Source organism: Nansenia antarctica (assembly GCF_963989245.1).
Source record: "Nansenia antarctica genome assembly, chromosome: 1".
Taxonomy (NCBI): Eukaryota; Metazoa; Chordata; class Actinopteri; order Argentiniformes; family Microstomatidae; genus Nansenia; species Nansenia antarctica.
Genome location: NC_137674.1, coordinates 51778124 through 51794891, shown reverse-complemented (window position 1 = coordinate 51794891; position 16768 = coordinate 51778124). Strand labels below are relative to the sequence as shown.

General features: G+C 46.3%; 1 protein-coding gene across 1 annotated transcript in view; it reads right to left on the bottom strand.

Moving 5' to 3' along the window:
• The window catches only part of g2e3 (G2/M-phase specific E3 ubiquitin protein ligase), a gene marked incomplete at both ends in the record, with an annotated part of 51110 nt that overhangs the window by 19159 nt on the left and 15183 nt on the right, over nt 1-16768 (bottom strand). The window contains 7 exons of the mRNA XM_080523887.1: nt 3379-3503; nt 5569-5685; nt 6117-6223; nt 6665-6833; nt 7204-7328; nt 10552-10653; nt 11090-11187. Coding sequence (XP_080380013.1) covers nt 3379-3503; nt 5569-5685; nt 6117-6223; nt 6665-6833; nt 7204-7328; nt 10552-10653; nt 11090-11187 — 843 coding nt within the window. The remainder of the gene's footprint in view (nt 1-3378; nt 3504-5568; nt 5686-6116; nt 6224-6664; nt 6834-7203; nt 7329-10551; nt 10654-11089; nt 11188-16768) is intronic.

Genomic DNA, 16768 nt, shown 5'->3' with positions numbered 1-16768 from the left:
GGTTATAGACAGAGACACACTGGTTATAGACAGAGACACACTGGTTATAGACAGAGACCACACTGGTTATAGACAGAGACACACTGTTATAGACAGAGACCACGCTGGTTATAGACAGAGACACACTGGTTATAGACAGAGACCACACTGGTTATAGACAGAGACCACACTGGTTATAGACAGAGACACACTGGTTATAGACAGAGACCACACTGGTTATAGACAGAGACACACTGGTTATAGACAGAGACACACTGTTATAGACAGAGACACACTGGTTATAGACAGAGACCACACTGGTTATAGACAGAGACCACACTGGTTATAGACAGAGACACACTGGTTATAGACAGAGACCACACTGGTTATAGACAGAGACACACTGGTTATAGACAGAGACCACACTGGTTATAGACAGAGACACACTGGTTATAGACAGAGACCACACTGGTTATAGACAGAGACCACACTGGTTATAGACAGAGACACACTGGTTATAGACAGAGACCACACTGGTTATAGACAGAGACACACTGGTTATAGACAGAGACACACTGGTTATAGACAGAGACACACTGGTTCTATCAGCATGTGAAATGTGCAACGAGAGGAGAAAAAACACTGGATAAGGTATACACCAACATCAAACGTGCTTACAAGGCTAGTCCGCTAGCTCATCTAGGCATGTCTGACCATGTGTCAATCCTCCTGATTCCTGCATACACTACAATGGGGAAAAGTGCTCCCATCACCACTAAGACTGTCATAACCTGGCCAGAAGGTTAAGGTCCGCTCCACTGCAGATCTGCCTAAATGACACCCTATGGCAGGAATATGAGCATGAGGACCTGGAACAGTACACGTCGTCGGTTCTGAACCACATAGTGAACTGCACCAACTCAGTCACCGTGGACAAACGGGTCCGGGTCTACCCCAACACAAAGCCATGGATGACTGGGAAGGTCCAAAAACTGATCAACGAGAGGGACAACGCCTTCTTCGCAGGGAAGAGCACACCGCTGTACAGCTCCACCAGGGCCAACCTAAAGCGAGGCATCAAAGCGGCCAAGGCAGAGCACAGAGTGAAGATTGAGGAATGCCTCCTGAGCAACGACTCCAGGCGGATGTGGCAGGGGGTTCAGCAGATGACAAACTTCAGAGCCGACAGGCTCACAGCCGCAGAGGACGACCCCCTGCTGGCGGGAAAGCTGAACACCTTCCACGCCCGGTTCGACGAGGGGCGAACGGAGGTAACCGCAACACAAACACCACTCTCTCCAGCTCTCAGCAGCCTCACCCTCACAGAGCATGAGGTGAGACGCGTACTGAAGGCGGTGGACCCCAGGAAAGCCTCGGGCCCGGATGGCGTCCTGGGACGGGTGCTGAGAGACTGCGCCGACCAGCTGGCCGGGGTTTTCACCAACATCTTTAACCAGTCCCTGTCCCAGGCCACCGTCCCACCCTGCCTGAAAACCTCAACTATCATCCCAGTCCCGAAGAAAAGCACGGTGAGCTGCCTAAACGACTACCGCCCGGTGGCACTCACACCAATCATCATGAAGTGCTTCGAGAAACTAGTCCGGGCCCACATACTCACACGCCTCCCGCCCAACCTGGATCCATACCAGTTCGCCTACAGAGCCCACAGGTCCACAGAGGACGCCATAGCGACGACTCTCCACGCCACTCTATCCCACCTGGAGAGGGGAAACAGCTACGCGAGACTGCTCTTCGTGGACTTCAGCTCCGCCTTCAACACCATCCTTCCAAACAGGCTAGTGACCAAACTACTAGACCTGGGTCTATCACACTCTATATGTGCGTGGATCAAGGACTTCCTGACCGACCGCCCTCAGAGGGTGCGGGTGGGCCCCCACACCTCCACAGCCCTCAGCCTCAGCACTGGGTCCCCCCAGGGCTGCGTGCTAAGCCCCATCCTCTACAACCTCTACACCCACGACTTCACCCCCGTCCACCCCAGCAACTACATCGTAAAGTTTGCAGACGACACCACCGTGGTGGGACGAGGCGGCGTACAGGGAGGAGGTAGAGCAACTGAGCAAGCTGTGCAAGGTTAACAACCTGCTGCTAAACAAGTCAAAGACCCAGGAATTCATCGTAGACTTCAGGAGGAAAAAGTCCGAGATCCAGCCCCTGCTCATCGACGGAGAGAGCGTGGAGAGAGTCTCAACCCTCCGATTCCTGGGACATCACATGCGGGATGACCTGGCCTGGAAGGACAACACAAAAGGCACCATCAAGAGGGCACAACAGCGGCTATACACCCTGAGATGCCTCAGGAAAGAACACAACAAGCAGGAGATACTGGTGGCCTTCTACCGCGGCGCAGTGGAGAGCATCCTCACCTACGGCATCTGCAACTGGTTCTACAGCTGCACAACAGCGGAGAGAAACGCGCTACAGAGAGTCGTGAGAACAGCACAGAAGATCACCGGCGCCCCCCTCCCCTCTCTGGAAGAGCTGTACAACACACGCTGTCTCAGGAAGGCCTCCAAGATCTCCAGGGACCCGACCCACCCTGGGCACGTACACTTTATCAGGCTGCCCTCGAAAAGGAGGTACAGGACCCTGGCCGCTAAGACAAACAGACTGAAGAACTGCTTCTACCACAGCGCCGTCAAGGCCCTGAACACAGCAAAGGCCTAAGTTCTGGGCCCAGGACAGTCTGGACGGATTGTATGGCAGCTAGTGCTGAGGCACAAACATGTACATTTCAAGCCTGCAAACTGTGACACTTTAAATAACGTGAAAAAATACTTTTGTGCAATATGACAACCCTAGTTGACTATCTGTGCAGTATAGTACAGTGGATTGTGTACATAGCCTTTATTTATGTAAACCAGCTCCTTACCTTCTTGTGATTTTATTCTTTTTCTAAAAGTGTTTTTTTTCCCCTTTCCTAACACCAGGGGAGCCACCCCTCCTAAATTTCGTTGTTTGGTACCTGTACTGTAGCAATGACAATAAAGTCCATTCATTCATTCATTATAGACAGAGACCACACCGCATCAGGGGACACACTCGGTACACATTTAGATTCAACCTCTTTATCATTGCACAAGTACAAAGAAATGTAAAAATGTTTGCTCTAGGCACAGGGTCAGCCATAGTCAGCGCCTCTGGAGCGCTTAGGGGTTAACTGCCTTGCTCAAGGGCATGACGGCAGTCAAACTGGCGAACGTCCGGCCTCTAGACTACCGTCGGATACCTATAGATACCTTAACAGTGGCCCAACTGTAGAAAAGCAAGTTAAGGGAAAAACTCCTCCCTAGTGGAATAAAAAACATAAGGCACAAAGGCAAAAACATAGGGCACAAAGGCAAAAAAAGAACCAGGCTCCTCGGTGGATGGCCTTACCTCTCCCGGCCACGGCGGTATCACAGTCCACACACACCCAGTTGGTCTCTGACAGCTTTAGGGACGAACACTTCCGATGGGTGCCGCTGGACCCACAGAGCTTGCAACGCAGGATTTCAAACCAACTGGAAGCAAATGGAATATAGATGGGTTAAGTTATCACAACATATCACAAAATGTCTTCGGACGAAACACCAGCACCTTTGCCGGTGTTTATGCTCCCTTGTCAAAAAAAGGCGCGGGGTATGTTGTCACAGGCTGTCTAACATTTATTGGGCACAATACATCACAATGGTATAAATCATACCAAATGAAAGAAGGAAGTCTTGGGCACATATTTAGTATCTTCATATCTTATTTCAGTACAGAGTTGTACACCATGAAATAGGGATGCACGATATTATCGGCCCGATATTGGTAAATTAATGTTATTAAATATTTATCGGTTTTATTACATTTTAGCCGATATAGAGCCGATAATATGAAGCCGGAAATATTTCCGGTTCCGGTTGTCGCGCTCATGATGCTGCGCCTGCGTACAGCCACGCAGTGTAGAGACGAGAGCGAAACATGGCTTCCCCGGTGTGGACGTTTTTCAGAGTTTCTGAGGCAGATGCGTTTGCAATTTGCAATACATGTTCGTCAAAAGTTTGGTGAACTACCGCAATAAGCATAAGAAAGTTCAACTGTTCAACTGCTTTCAGAAACTGTTTGAATTTTTTAGATTGGGCATATAGTTCATGAATTACGATAGTTTGAAGGAACGCTGTAAAATCCTGTCTGCGCCGACAGCTCCGGTTTCGGAGCAAGACGCGAATCTATCGGCATTAGTCAAATACATGCTCACATCCAGTCATCCGCTCACTGCTCTCCATCAAAAATGGCACATCCATCAATAATATTACATAATAACAACTGCTCTGATTAGATTGCTTAGATTGTTTAATACATCAACGGGGAGAAAAGCGAGATGAACTCGCGAGTATCATGCTTCCTCCATTGAACGGAAAGTCCTATCTATTCCATTCAAAGTGTTTTAGCCTTCCCCCTTTCCACTGGTAATAAGGAATTGGCAAGAATAGATCGATATAAATAGATCAACATAATGCAGCACTATCATGCACAGATCAGCCTTAAAACATGTAACGTTAGATATATAACGGAGCGATGTATTTCTACGGAAAGGCTGACTGATGCGGGGCTCATATCTCCACGTTTGTTATAGATACGAGTGCTCCGGTGTCTTGCTGGTAGTCAATATATATAATATATATATTTATTTATATATACAGCATATGGATGTTACGTGCCTGTTACCTGCCGCTTTCAGTTCTAGTAGTTTAGATCTCGCAACCAGGGAAACGCCGACATGTGTTAAAGGGAGCAAGACGCGAATCTACTGGCATTTGACTCATGAGTGAACGGCGAAAATGGCTGGACGGCACAGCTTGGGATTCCATTGAAGTTACAGTTAAGATTTCAACATTTGAAGAGTCAGAAGTGTTCTCTTTGTTGTGTTAACAATAGTGATGTAAGTTAGATTTGGTGAGATCACTATGGAATATTAAATCATCAATCTTTGCTCACTACATAGCCTTTCTTACCTTCAGGTGTGCATGAACTACAGGTTATCAACTGTGAAATTATATCTGTTCTCATATCGGTTATCATATCGGTTATCGGCCACGAGAAGCGGGTAAACATCGGTTATCGGTATCGGTTGGAAAAAATGCATATCGTGCATCCCTACCATGAAATACATTGTGCATTTGTGACAATTTCCCCATCAGGGGATAAAGTGTCACACTACGTCGGGCAAGTTGTCACATTGGATTATCGACAAATAAGGACACAACTAATCAATAATTTCAAATTCAAAACCAAATTCAACTTCATGAAATAACTCAAAATTAAAACAATCATGCCTAGAAAATCTGGCAAATCATGTCTTTGAATGAAAACATTAATGCTGGCAGAGAACACATTAATTAAGTGGCACGACCACGTTAAACTTTGAAATGGAACGTTCTCTGGCGTGCACGTAGATCCACGGTAATTGTTTGAATCGGAATGTAATGTAATGCTGCAGGTAACTTGCTTACATTTGTAAAGCACATGCACACAGAGACACACACACACGTGCACACGCACAAGCATGCACACACACGCACACACACGCACACACCTTACCCGGTGTGTGAGGAGTCCGCCCGTCCTCTGCGGGACATACATTCCAGAGCGTCACAGTGCTGGTACACCTGCAGCAGTTCTCCGAAGGCGTTCTCCTCCAACTCCCAGGATGCATCTCTGTGACGCCCACAACAGGAAATTCTTAATAGCCTGGTCATCCCATATCTGTGTGTTTAGTCTGGTCATCCTATATGTGTGTGCTCAGCCCAGAGTGAGTCCACTCCTAAGAACCATTGCTGTGTATGGAGAAGGGGAGGCCAGCGGAGGTAGAAATCAGAGGCTGGGGTCATTGTAATGCACGGAATGGAATGAAGAATTGTAATAGGTTTTGATCCCTTTCTCCATTCTATCCCATGGCGTTACAATATGAGCCCGTCCTCTGATTTCTACCTCCACCAGCCTCCCCTGGTACGGAGGGACAGCGAGGGTCAGAGGGGTGGGCTACAGAACAAGCAGAGCTGGGGCCGTAGATGAAAACAGAAGCTCTAATACATAGCATTCCAACACAGTCCAGTATGTAGCGCTCCACTCTAACAGGTGAGGTGTACCTCTCAGGTACGTAGATGCCCATGCGCAGCATCTCCTCCTGGAGCTGGTCCTTGTTGCTGCAGAGCGTACACCTGAAGAAGTGCTTCCCAGCGCTGTGGGCTTGGTGCTGTGGGGGGGGGGGGGGGGGGGGTGGATGGATTGATTTGGTTTATTGAATCAAGTTGGTCTGCATCTGTTCTCGCCAGGTCAGACAAAATGTGTATCAGAATATCGGAAAGACTCCAACCCACATGACGCTAAAGGACAATCCAGGCTTATTTTGATCAATCTTGCGAGACTTGTATATAATATTATTTTTTTAAAAAGCCTGGATTTTCCTTTAGCGACGTTGATGGAATACCCCACGTGTCGTATCTCAACGTGACTTCTCTGGGGGGTATTCCATCAACCTTGATAAAGGAAAAATCCAGGCTTATTTTTGGATGAACTCTCATGAGACTTGAATCACAATAAGCCTGGATTTTCCTTTAGCGTTGTCGATGGAATACCCCCCTGGTTAAGTAAAGGATAAACAAACAAATCAATAAATAAATAATTCCTATCTTACCTGGACACAGTCTCTGTGGAACCAGCTGGCGTGGCAGGCCGGACAGCGCAGGACGGAGTAGGACAGGACGGGTTCTACAGGGTCCAGACACACGGAGCAGGACTGGGGGAGGCTGGCGCTAGACGACACCGACGCGGACTGGGTGGGCCGGTGTTCCTTACAGTAGGACCTGGGGGACACACGTCCACGGGTGAAGAAAGGAAAAGAAAAAGGTCGCCACGACGACCGTGACTTTTAACCGAGACTTAAGTCTCACACGAGTCAGACTCTCTGTGAATGGGGGGGAAAACGTGGGGGGTTCTGAGATGAACCGAGACCACCCCCGAGAGTTGATTTCCCCCGGCCGCCGTGCCTGTTTTTTAAAGGAACGCTCGCGCTAAAGTCAGATATCAGATGTTTACAAACCTCTAGGTGGTCCGCTGTTGTGATGAGGACATGTCCATACAGTGCATGATATCAGATCCTTTGGATTTCCCTCCACATATGATATCACACACACACACACACACACACACACACACACTCTTCTTGTCACTTACCGAAATGGGTCTGTGAATTGGAAGATAAACTGTTGTTGTTGCCCACAGGGAAAGTGGACCATCCTCCTACAGCTTTTGACAAAGCAGCCAACCGATGCACCACTCTTCCTGCAGCCACTGCAGTGCTACACACACACAGAGAGAGAGAGAGAGAGAGAGAGAGAGAGAGAGAGAGAGAGAGAGAGAGAGAGAGAGAGAGAGAGAGAGAGAGAGAGAAACATCAATTCAGAAGACAACATCTTGATTGAATAAGAGTAAAGGTCCTCTGAAGCTAACAACACTACCAGTCTGAACCTAACAACACTGACCAGTCTGAACCTAACAACACTACCAGTCTGACCCTAACAACACTACCAGTCTGACCCTAACAACACTGACCAGTCTGAACCTAACAACACTACCAGTCTGACCCTAACAACACTACCAGTCTGACCCTAACAACACTGACCAGTCTGAACCTAACAACACTACCAGTCTGACCCTAACAACACCACCAGTCTGAACCTAACAACACTGACCAGTCTGACCCTAACAACACTACCAGTCTGAAGCTAACAACACTGACCAGTCTGACCCTAACAACACTGACCAGTCTGACCCTAACAACACTACCAGTCTGAACCTAACAACACTGACCAGTCTGACCCTAACAACACTGACCAGTCTGAAGCTAACAACACTACCAGTCTGAAGCTAACAACACTGACCAGTCTGAACCTAACAACACTGACCAGTCTGAACCTAACAACACTACCAGTCTGACCCTAACAACACTGACCAGTCTGAAGCTAACAACACCACCAGTCTGAACCTAACAACACTGACCAGTCTGACCCTAACAACACTGACCAGTCTGACCCTAACAACACTACCAGTCTGAAGCTAACAACACTACCAGTCTGAACCTAACAACACTGACCAGTCTGAAGCTAACAACACTGACCAGTCTGAAGCTAACAACACTACCAGTCTGAACCTAACAACACTGACCAGTCTGACCCTAACAACACTGACCAGTCTGAACCTAACAACACTGACCAGTCTGAACCTAACAACACTACCAGTCTGAACCTAACAACACTGACCAGTCTGAACCTAACAACACTGACCAGTCTGACCCTAACAACACTACCATCCTAACAACACTACCAGTCTGAACCTAACAACACTGACCAGTCTGAACCTAACAACACTACCAGTCTGAACCTAACAACACTGACCAGTCTGAACCTAACAACACTACCAGTCTGAACCTAACAACACTGACCAGTCTGAACCTAACAACACTACCAGTCTGACCCTAACAACACTGACCAGTCTGAACCTAACAACACTGACCAGTCTGACCCTAACAACACTACCAGTCTGACCCTAACAACACTGACCAGCCTAACAACACTACCAGTCTGAACCTAACAACACTATCAGTCTGAACCTAACAACACTACCAGTCTGAACCTAACAACACTGCCAGTCTGACCCTAACAACACTACCAGCCTAACAACACTACCAGTCTGACCCTAACAACACTACCAGTCTGACCCTAACAACACTACCAGCCTAACAACACTACCAGTCTGAACCTAACAACACTACCAGTCTGACCCTAACAACACTACCAGCCTAACAACACTTCCAGTCTGAACCTAACAACACTACCAGTCTGAACCTAACAACACTGACCACCCTAACAACACTACCAGTCTGACCCTAACAACACTACCAGTCTGAACCTAACAACACTACCAGTCTGAACCTAACAACACTACCAGTCTGAACCTAACAACACTTCCAGTCTGAACCTAACAACACTGACCAGTCTGACCCTAACAACACTACCAGTCTGAACCTAACAACACTACCAGTCTGAACCTAACAACACCACCAGTCTGAACCTAACAACACTACCAGTCTGAACCTAACAACACTGACCAGTCTGAACCTAACAACACCACCAGTCTGACCCTAACAACACTACCAGCCTAACAACACTACCAGTCTGAACCTAACAACACTACCAGTCTGACCCTAACAACACTACCAGTCTGACCCTAACAACACTACCAGTCTGACCCTAACAACACTACCAGTCTGAACCTAACAACACTACCAGTCTGAACCTAACAACACTACCAGTCTGAACCTAACAACACCACCAGTCTGACCCTAACAACACTACCAGCCTAACAACACTACCAGTCTGAACCTAACAACACTACCAGTCTGACCCTAACAACACTACCAGTCTGACCCTAACAACACTACCAGTCTGAACCTAACAACACTGACCAGTCTGACCCTAACAACACTACCAGCCTAACAACACTACCAGTCTGAACCTAACAACACTACCAGTCTGACCCTAACAACACTACCAGTCTGACCCTAACAACACTACCAGTCTGAACCTAACAACACTACCAGTCTGAACCTAACAACACTACCAGTCTGAACCTAACAACACTACCAGTCTGAACCTAACAACACTACCAGTCTGACCCTAACAACACTGACCAGTCTGAACCTAACAACACTGACCAGTCTGACCCTAACAACATTACCAGCCTAACAACACTGACCAGTCTGACCCTAACAACACTACCAGTCTGAACCTAACAACACTACCAGTCTGAACCTAACAACACTGACCAGTCTGAACCTAACAACACTACCAGTCTGAACCTAACAACACTGACCAGTCTGAACCTAACAACACTACCAGTCTGACCCTAACAACACTACCAGTCTGAACCTAACAACACTCACCAGTCTGAACCTAACAACACTACCAGTCTGACCCTAACAACACTACCAGTCTGAAGCTAACAACACTACCAGTCTGAAGCTAACAACACTACCAGTCTGAACCTAACAACACCACCAGTCTGAGCCTAACAACACTACCAGCCTAACAACACTGACCAGTCTGAAGCTAACAACACTACCAGCCTAACAACACTACCAGTCTGACCCTAACAACACTGACCAGCCTAACAACACTGACCAGTCTGAAGCTAACAACACTACCAGCCTAACAACACTACCAGTCTGACCCTAACAACACTGACCAGCCTAACAACACTACCAGTCTGAACCTAGCAACACTACCAGTCTGACCCTAACAACACTACCAGTCTGAAGCTAACAACACTGACCAGTCTGAAGCTAACAACACTACCAGCCTAACAACACTACCAGTCTGACCCTAACAACACTACCAGCCTAACAACACTGACCAGTCTGAACCTAACAACACTACCAGTCTGACCCTAACAACACTACCAGTCTGACCCTAACAACACTACCAGCCTAACAACACTGACCAGTCTGAACCTAACAACACTCACCAGTCTGGAGGCTCTGCGGACCTCCTGCTTGATGTCGTTCTCCAGGAACCCATAGATGCCTTCACCTTCCTCTCCTCGCTGGTACACTCCGCTGGACGTCAGCTGGGACAGACAACATCATAGATGAAACTGACTCTGGACATTCAAGCTGTCACTGCTTTCATGAGCAATACACCGCATAGACTCAAATGTACTTTTTTCAGCGAAAATTGTGTCACTTATACCCACATTTTCCCCATAAGCAAGACCGTTTGACAATAATATCTCTGCAGATTACCATACTCTTCATCACACATGCACTCACTCACACTAAACGCATCTCTCTCTCTCTCTCTCTCTCTCTCTCTCTCTCTCTCTCTCTCTCTCTCTCTCTCTCTCTCTCTCTCTCTCTCTCTCTCTCTCTCTCTCTCACACACACACACACACACACACACACACACAGACACAGACACAGACACAGACACAGACACACACACACACACACACACACACACACACACACACACACACACACACACACACACTTTAAAACTCTTACCAGGCAAAAGTAGTGCACAGTGAGTTTGTGTTGTTTGAGTGTGATCTTCTCGCCATACTTGTCAGGAGCATTGTCACTGCGTCTACAAAGTGCACAGCCTAAAACACAGAGACATGCCAAGTTCATGTTGCTTGTTCAGAGATAGGCTACTATACTACAGCCCACTAACATCACTCAGATCATGCTTCCTTTCTACTACCAGTTACCTAACCCAAGCTTGCAATCCTTTTGTTTTTCTTTCTTTCTATTATTTCCTTTTTTTACAATCATCATTCTGAAGTAACGCAGGATTTCCTCATGCCCTCCTCTATCTCCCTCCCTTCCCCCACCCTCTCCTCAAAGGCCTGCAATGTCATGTTTGATACTAAAACGATGAACAATATTGAAAGATAAAGCATGGTAGGTTAGATCCAGCCTCTGTCAAAGCCAGTCACTCACAGCCTTCAGGAACCTCTACCTCAACTCTCTTCCTTCCCATTGTTCCAAGTGACGTGGCCAGCAAGCTACTTGATTATTCAACTGGAAATGACCTGCAAAATTAACGTTATTACTTATACACGTATGTCTAAATATAGTCATATATGTGTTAATATATGTAAATAAGTCACAATGCTTCGTGCCACTTGTCTATTTCACAACATAAACAAAGACACGGCTGTGCTCAGTCTAACATTAGCGTGAAAGCTAGCGCAGCTAAGTGCAATTTTCGATAAAAGTGGCAAATAAATTAATGTAATAATGGCTAGTAGTAAACAACTGCAACATACCAATATAAAATAGTCAAAGAGTGCATTTAACCCCTAGCAATCCGTATTTAGTTACTCGAATTCCAATCACTAACGCTACTTGAGTAGTTTCGCTTTTTAAACTTCCCTCCTCGGTCCTCCTCCTGGGTGGTTGGATTTCAAATGTCTCCGAACGTCTCCGAACATCTCCGAAGGAGGGGGCGACTCTATCTCCGAACGTCTCCGAACATCTCCGAAGGAGGGGGCGACTCTATCTCCGAACGTCTCCGAACATCTCCGAAGGAGGGGGCGACTCTATCTCCGAACGTCTCCGAACATCTCCGAAGGAGGGGGCGACTCTATCTCCGAACGTCTCCGAACATCTCCGTACATCTCCGAAGGAGGGGGCGACTCTATCTCCGAACGTCTCCGAACATCTCCGAAGGAGAGGGCGACTCTATCTCCAGCGCAGTGACGATCAACTTTTCAAATGAAAGGTCCATGGATATGAAACGCCTATGACGCACATAACATACAGTTGCAGTAATAACACTACCTCCAGTTGTTGCAGTCATAACACTTGTATCTATATATTTTTATTCATTGTCTTATTATGTTGTTGAATGTTTATCTATTTATTTTCTATATATATATATGTATCTGGGTCAATGATGTGACGTGTACATTTTGTGTCCGAATGTAATATTTTCTAAAATTAACAATTCACTTTAAGTTAACTAACACTATTTGCTCTCCTTTATTGAATACACAAATAGTTTATGGTGATTGGTTACAAATTCAGGCACTTTCAGCTCTTTAAAGGGTTGAAAAGTCATTCAGTACAACCGTCCGAACACAAATGCAACCAGCTAATGTGCCATTAAAATATCAAAAATTATATTACAACTATTATATAAACATTCTGGCATGATTTTACAAGGGTTTATAACAATATACTGCCAAATGGTTAAGGATTTTTATGTAGAAATGTTTGCTTTCCTCAAATCACTTTTGTCACGAAAAATGTATTTCACTGATGTCATTCGGAGCAACCAATTTCAAGGCACCATTTTGGATCTAATCAACTGATAATCATCATGTGACAGGATATGACATCATTAAGACCCCTGCAGCAGACCCTCTGAGTGAGAAGAAAAGTAGCCAGCTCTCTCTTAAATGTTTGATAAATGCACTTTTCCGCTCCCTGTTATGAATGTCCTCAAATATCACATAATTCGGTACAACCGCTAAAACACACTGAAAATTGTGAAATATTTTAGAAAGATATGTTTAATATTAATTCTTATATTGCTAAGTTCAAGCTCAAGGTCAAGTTCTCACATAGGTAGCTAAACATGTGCCTGTTTTAACTGTTTACTTGAAGAAAATAATTCGGTACAACCAGAAATAATCATTCGGTACAACCAGAAATCTGTTGATTTGGTTGTACTGAATGATGACTATCTATGCTAGTCCTATTTACACATCTTTGGGTGCAAAATATAAAATATATTATTAATGGAAAATGTGTTATGTCATTTAACTTTGTAACTTTTTGCACTGAAAACGTTATCCGTCATTGACCCATCTATTCTTGCATTTAAATGTTGTATTACTATCCTTCTTTTTCTGTGCTATACAAATAAACTTGCCACATAAGATTGGAAGGGACCTGAAACACCTAACAATTGCAGGAATTTCCCAGTAGATGGTGGTAGCATACAATAAATTCCTCTCTTAATGCCTTTTGTTCAGTCTTTTTTCCAAGAGAACATCAAACTCATCCCTACCATTGATGTTCCCCGTTCTTTATAGTGACTCTGTTTCTGTTTCTGATGATGCTGATTAAACCATGTTTAACTGTACTGAATAATGTGTTTGTGTGTGTGTGTGTTTGTGTGTGTGTGTGTGTGTGTGTGTGTGTGTGTGTGTGTGCGCGTTTCTGTGTGCGTTTGTGTGTGTGTACCAAGCTTACCTTGAGGCAAAATGAGGCAAAGCAGAGATAATTCAAATTGAAACAATTAGTGCATCTCAAAAGAAGCAACCAAGTTGTCTTTGGACATAGCTACACGGGAGTGAAGCCCAGGCAGCCACCAACACCAACATACTCTGAGCTGTTGAGCTACCTGATGTAGCTTGTGTACGTCAACACCACTGTGGGGACAGGCAAGTGTTCCCTACGCCCTGACCTCTACGATTACAGCCCAGACCTGTCCTCCCCTGACACATCTTCAATGGGGGAGTCTAAACAACGCCTGTGATTTTCTACACCTCACACCCCTCCTCCTCCTCCCCCTCCTCCAACCCCACCCCCCCCCCCCCTTTCAACGTCCAAGGCTATTCAGAGATTCTGGTGTTCTACAAGCTAATTTAGCCAATTATACACAGGTGTGATGCTAATCCTCCTCTCACACACTGAGCTCCGCGCTTGGCTGTAAAAATAACATAATTACACATCTGTCCTCTGGTGGCTTCCTGGGGCCTTTTCACCGCGCGCCTCCTGTCTGTGCCAAACACACACCTTTACGAAAGAACCACACTGTTGTACTGGGCTTGGCTGAATACAAAGCTGCTACAGATAGAGTGAGGAGGAGGAAGAGGAGGAGGAGAAGGAGGGGAGTGTTGTATACGGGAATGTGGCTCCACGTTTTTTCTTTTATTTCCGAGGTATTCAATGACGGCTCAAAGAAGCATGTTCCGGGATCGTTCTCTCACCTGAATGAGTTTCGAGGCAATTAGCTCACCTCTACCCAGCTACTCACCGTCGAAGTAGACTAGAGCAAGGGGGATGTTGTCTGTTTGTTCATGCCTTACAGTGTGTGTTTGAGAACAGAGCAGTGTTGTCTCTGTGTGTACATACGCACAACGACTATGGTCACAACATCTGGGGATGTGTGGAAGAAGGGCAAAATACCATTGTTCTACAACGAGCAGGATATGGCTCATTGTAAAGAACGCGATGGAATTCGTTACATGCGTTCCAATATTCCTCATGCCATTCCATGCATTAAAGTATATGTTTGATACCTTTCCGCCATGCCATGCATTACAACGTGCCCGTCCTCCAAATTCTACCTCTACCAGCCTCCCTTACAGAGGGAATATGGTTTGGTGTCAACAACAATATCATTGTGCAGTAGTTTCATTCAACCTGCAGCAATTATGTGTGTGAAGTCCATTGAAATTAATAAACCACTACAAGAAATGAATACAAGATGTTATTCACAATATGAATAAGGATTCATCCAGTGGTCGTGGTTGTGCAGGACGAGATATCACCGCTTCCATAACCTGTCCATAGAGCTTACATTACACCCACTCTGAGATCTTCTATTCATACACACATTCTCTCACTCCAACACAGTATTGAACACCTTTCACTGGCAGAGTGGGAGTGCGTACACAGGAGACATCCAACTCATCATTAAATTCTCCCACTTTTGATGAGTTGCAGTGAAGTGACCCTGATGTGACCAGCAACCCCCCCCCTCCCCCCTCTCTCTCTCTCTCTCTCTCTCTCTCTTGCGTGTGGAGGGAGAAGAGGACTCAGACATGATTATCAGGCTGTGTCAGAGCTGTGAACTAGCCTCTGATTGACGGCTTCTGAGGCGGGGGGGGGACGCGCTCCTCTGAAACAAGTCAAATTAAATGATCTGGTCCCTAGTTAGTTGCCTCTTTCAATATTCTCCATCGCTGTGGGGAATACAGCCGTGACTCTGACCCCACCATGACGGCTTCGCGGCGCACATTTGTAACAGCTTGTGATATCTCATCTCATGTGGCTGGAAGAAATTGCTGTCTACACAAACCAAATAATTCTGTCTCTCTGACCCCCGAATGCGGCTAAGTCTAATTATCAGCTTCAGCACTCTACGCTAGTGGGGTCCCCGTGTCATATCCGCAGCCCTGTGTCCTCACCCTCCTCCCTTCACCCTCTAACGAAAATTGAGTTGTCTGCAGAGTGATAAAATGTGGTAGTTAATCAGAAATGTGAAAAGGCCTGGAGCCTTGTGAAGGTACATAGCGCTCCAGGGCTAGCTGCTTGGTTGAAACCATCTCTTTCTTTCTTACCGCTGCATACTGAAATTATGGCTGAAGATGAGGGGAAGTGGATGGGATGGCGCCGGCAGCGGCTGGGGGGGAAACACTCCTCACAGATGTATGAACATGTGAGCAAGTTACTAAAAGTCTCTGGATGAGACCACAAAGTTAGGCTCAGGTCAGCCCCCCCCCCCTTATAGAAATGAGAGGGATTATTCTGGCCAATGACATGATGTGGACGAGAGACAACGAGACTGTGTTGTGATTGGATGTCAAGGGACAAGCATGGTTTGGACTAGGGTGGCCTGATGGGGCTTTGTGTGTGTGTGTGTGTGTGTGTGTGTGTGTGCTCTCTCCTCATCCTCAGGGCACAGAGGTTCCAGGGTGGGAGGAGCCTGAGTGTGTGTGTCCACATGGCCGGGGGTATCACTAACCACTGTTTCCATACAGAGGAGGAACGCACGGCCATGTGACAACAAACAGCGCTGCAGGCGGAGGGACCAGGAGCACTGGAGACAGAGAGGTAATACCACTCTCTTTAACTCCCCTGAACACTAGAACACACTCACACACACACACACACACACACACACACACACACACACACACACTCACACACACACTACTCTCACTTCCTCAACATTTCGTCTGTTTGCAGTTTGGCTTGATCGTCTCCTACTTTTGAAAAGTGGGAGAGATGTTTCATGGCAGGGACGGAAACTAGAACAGATGTAATGAGAGGTTATTGGTGGGTTATGGGTGGGTTATGGGTGGGTTATTGGTGGGTTATTGGTGGGTTAGTAGTGTTTTCAATGGTAATCTGATTGTTCCTCAGGTGGGGGTAAGCATGGCTATAAGATTGATATCGATATGAGGTTTGACTTTTAAGTCCTCATTTACACTAGTATAGTAT